General features: G+C 32.2%; 1 protein-coding gene across 2 annotated transcripts in view; it reads left to right on the top strand.

The window, feature by feature from the left end:
- Nucleotides 1–726: 726 nt before the first annotated feature.
- CAND1 (cullin-associated and neddylation-dissociated 1) overlaps nucleotides 727–4,724 on the top strand; it is a 53,973-nt gene continuing 49,975 nt past the window's right edge. For both annotated transcript variants that reach the window (XM_005872679.2, XM_014544924.1), the window contains exon 1: nucleotides 727–867. In XM_005872679.2, coding sequence (XP_005872741.1) covers nucleotides 728–867 — 140 coding nt within the window. In that variant the 5' untranslated portion in view covers nucleotide 727. The remainder of the gene's footprint in view (nucleotides 868–4,724) is intronic.

Raw genomic sequence — 4,724 nt, 5'->3', positions numbered from 1 at the left:
GGATCTGGTTGAAATAAAAGAAAAAGGCATTAAGTAGTTATTTCTGTTAGATTCTTTTTTTAGGTAGAGGGGAGCCAAGAATTATGGGGAAAATTCATTTGGTCTTTAAACAGATTTTTGGAGTTTTATTTCAATGGGCTTATCTGATATTCTGCGAAATTACTTTTAAAACACTGAACTGTCTGGTGAGGTATAAGGGAAGAAATCTGCAAGTCTGTTTACCTTATTTATATCTTCTGTTCAGTCCTTTTATTTAAAACTGAGATTAGACAGTTGATCAGTGGGGATTTTGTCAGGCTGTTCAGTATTAAACCTTCCTTTGGCAGTGGTTCTTAAAGGGAGGGGCTTGGATGTCAGGTGGAACAGCTTTCCAGAATCACCTCATTACCACTTTGAAAAGACACCTGATACCTAGTGGTAGGAGTTGGGATGGAGATGAGAATTTGTATTAATTTGTAATATGTAATATGTAACACACAGTATTACTTAAGAAGGTATTCTTAATGTTTGTAGTTAAAGGCTTCCTAGCTAAAATTCAAATCGCATGCAAAGAAAAAATTAGGAGGAGCTCTTCTCCCCTTAAAAGCAGTGTTGCAATTAATTAGAATGAAAGATCACTCACTGTAGGGTCTGTCAGTAAATGTGAAATCAAGACTAACCTGGGAAAGATAATTTTGGGTAATGATACCTTACTGAAATTAACGAATTTTAATTTTTTGGTAGGTTTATGGCTACAAATGATTTGATGACAGAACTGCAGAAAGATTCTATCAAGTTGGATGATGATAGTGAAAGGAAAGTAGTGAAAATGATTTTGAAGTTACTGGAAGATAAAAATGGAGAGGTACAGAATTTAGCTGTCAAATGGTAAGTTGTTTTTTTACTTGCTTACTATGCTCTCTACCACATTTAAAATACTGTAATGGTAAATTATCTTAGTCTTGTATTATGTGACTGGTGAATGTTTAGTATTTATACTTGGTATACTACATTTTCTTATAGTTTTTATATTGACTAAATGTCTTTTATGGTATTTAATTTCTTTAAAAATACATATAGGAAACTCCAGAAAGAGTGGTTCTCTCACTTGTTTGACCCAATTATTTTTTAGCTTTATTAAAAGGCCTACCTGCCTCTATCCATCTCTATATTCCAGTGTTCAAGGAGTTCAAGGAAAGTACAGACAAAAATAAGACTTAAAGAATAGCAGCAGTTAAAACAACATCATTAACACTGATGATAAAATAGTTACAAAGAACCTTTTTTAAAAAATATTTTATTGATTTCAGAGAGGAAGGGATAGGGAGAAAGATAGAAACATCAATGATGAGAGAGAATCATTGATTGGCCGCCTCCTGCATGCCCCCTCCCACCCCCCTTCCCATGGGGATTAAGCCTGCAACCTGGGCATGTGCCCTGACTGGGAATCTAATTGTGACCTACTGGTTCATAGGTGATGCTCAACCACTGAGCCACACTGACCAGGCTACAAAGAACCTTTCTTAAAAATTGTGAGAATTCCAGTTAGACATGATGCTAAGAAGAAAACTTGAAAGTTGGACTTACTCTGTTAATGCATCTATTTAATTTATACATACCAAAATATTAGAAATCCTTAATTTACATAGTAAGTGTAACCTATAGTTTCATATAAAAATTAAGTTGTGGAATTTTATGTCATTTTATGTTATATAATATTTGATAATCAATTTAAATGAAGTATTGTCTCATTACTATTCCTTTGTTGGATTCCTTATAAAGGTTTTTAATTTGTTTTGAGCTAAGCCTTTAGATACTTGCTCTAAGAGTAGACAAAAACGTGAGGCTCATAGATCAATATAGAATTTCTAGACATACAGTACAACTTTCATACATGTTTCTTTAACTTGGGACATTTTCATCTTTTAAATTTTTTTTATCATCCAAAGGACAGTCAGGCCCAGAAATCTTTCACATACTCTTTGAGACCTCAAAGAGTATATAATTCCAGTACACATACTTCTAGTACTATTCCAGAACATAAAGTATGAAAAACATCCAGTCTTTTATTTAAGCTAAATACTGATATCAAATCCTGACTAAATAAAGATAACACTAAAAAAGAAAACTACAGACCAGTTTTCATTTAAATGTTCAAAATAAAATTAAACAGCATATTAAGTGTAACATACCATGATCAAATGAGGTTCATTGCAAGAATATAGGGCAGTTCAATATTATGTGCTTTATTAATACATTTGTTTCATCACTTTAATAGATCAGAGGAAGGAAAATACTGCCTCGTTAATTGTCAAGGCAGTGTGAGATTCTACCTTCATTTTGATTTAGAAAAAACACACACAAAAAAACATAACCCAACTCTTAGGTTACTTTGGATAATTAGAGCAGTGAAGCACCCTTCAGAGACTAGCATCATATTCAATGTATCATTAGGGGGAAAAACAGGTCAGAGATGCTTTATCTCACTAGAGAGAATTCATCACCAGTTTGAAGTAAAACAATAATATGGATTTGATAGTATATTTTTAACATTAAAAGTTCACAAACACACATTCACACCTCAACACAAATACCAATAAATTAAAGATATTAGCCACTGTAAGACAAGGAGAAGGTTTATACGCATAAGAATTGAAAAAGGTACATGGGAAAAATTAAGTCAATATAGAAAAAAATATTAATGTAAGCAATGAGAATTCCGTGAAGTAACAGAATGTAAAATTAATGAACAAAAACAGTAACTTTCATATAAGCAGGTAATAGCCAGTTGGAAGATATGGGAACAAATGTCCATTTATTACAGCAACAGAAAGACAAAATGCCTCAGAATAAATGTAACAAGAAATGTTACAATGGTGATCTTGAGTGAGGCTATCTTATAATATAAGAGAAACTTAACAATTTTATCTTTTTCAAAACTTTTATCAAAGAAAACTTTAAAATACTCCTAATGGATAACAAAACTGTACTTGGAACAACTGGAAAGACATCCCAAGTTCTTGGATCAGGATAACTCAATTTCTCCAGATTAATTTAATGCTTACCTAATTATAAAAATCAGTGCTTTTCCCCACAAGATAGAAAAGTTGATTCTAAAGTAAATTTTGGTGGGAAGGAGAAGAGGGCAGGGTGTTTGCTCAAGATAGCTAAGAAAACCCTATAAAAGTATAATAAGTAGTGGAGTTGGGGTGGGAGTGGGGGCATTGATTAGCCTTATTTGATAGGAAAACATTGTGTTTCTCTAATCAAAGCAGTGAAGTAGTGAGGCATTAATAGAACAATGAAGTAAAATAGAGTGGAAAGTACATGATGAAGGTGGCAGGCATCATAGGTGAAAAGTTAGGTCTTTTTTCAGAAGACTAGATAAACATTAGAAAAAGATAAAATTACTTTTACCTCACACACAACATCCCTACTTGAGGTCACCATTGTTTTGTTCTCCTTAAATTAGTTTTGCCTGTTGTAGAACTTGATTTAAATAGAGTCATACAGTATGTGTAGGTTTGTGTCTGGCTTTTTTCACTCTCATAGAATCTGTGAGAGTTATCTATGTTGGGTGTATTGGTATTTCATGAATTTGTTACTGATTAATAGTCCATGATACCACACACTGTTATACATTTGGTTTCTTTCTAGGGTTTGGCTATTGTGAATAAAGATAAAATAAACATTCTTGTATGAGTCCTTTTTAACTTAGTTCCTGTGTCTTTATTTCTTATGGATAAATACTAAGTATGAAATTGCTGTTGTCTATTTTGAATTTTTTAAGAGCCTGCTAAATTGTTTCTTAAAATATTTGTACCTTTTTACATGAAAGTACTAGTTGTACCACATTCTCACCAACACTTGGTTGTGTCACTCTTTAATTTTAGCCATTCCCATGGGTATGCAGGTAGAGTTTTAGTTTATATTTGCCTAATAACTAATGATATTCAGTGTTATTTTGTGTTTATGGCCATTGCTTTATCTTTTGTTGACTTTTCTCCCTGATTTTTATTTTTATTTTTTTCCATATAAAAACACATTTTTTATCAATTGTGAATACCAATGATTATCACTTTATCACAATATCTTCAACCAGATAGAGCAACCCAATATACAAATGAGCAAAGCATGAAAAGATAATTCACTGAAGAAATACAAATGGCTAATAAACATAAAGAGTTCAACCTCACTCTTAATTGAAGAAACAATTTTTAAAATTGAGTTTATCTTTTATTACCAAATTGTAGGAGTTCTTCATATATTCTGGATAAGTCCTTTGGCACTTACATGTTCTGTAAATATTTTCTCCCAATTTGATGAACTTAAGTTTTTAATTTAGTTTAATTTAAAAATTACTTTGAACTTTTCTTTTATGGTTCTTACTATTTCCTAAGAAATTTTTATTTATGTTAAGTTACAAAGATTTTCTCCTGTGTTTTCTTCCAAAAGCCTTATAGTTTCAGCTTTTCCTTTTAGTTCTATGATCTATCTTGAAGTAATTTTTCAAAATGTTTTTACTGATTTTTAAAGAGAGAAGAATGGAGAGGGAGAGAGAAACATTGATGTGAGAATGGAACATCGATTAGCTACCTCCTGCACACCCCTTACTGGGGATTGAGCCCCAAACTGGGGAATGTGTCCTGACCAGAATAGAACTGGCAATCTGTAAGTGCACAGGATGACACCCAGACAACTGAGCCACTGAATTAATTTTTATGAAGTAAGAAATGAGTTCATTC

Source organism: Myotis brandtii, unplaced genomic scaffold, assembly GCF_000412655.1.
Source record: "Myotis brandtii unplaced genomic scaffold, ASM41265v1 scaffold389, whole genome shotgun sequence".
NCBI lineage: Eukaryota > Metazoa > Chordata > Mammalia > Chiroptera > Vespertilionidae > Myotis > Myotis brandtii.
The sequence above is the reverse complement of the archived record's forward strand: the minus strand, read 5'-3'. Positions and strand labels throughout refer to the sequence as shown.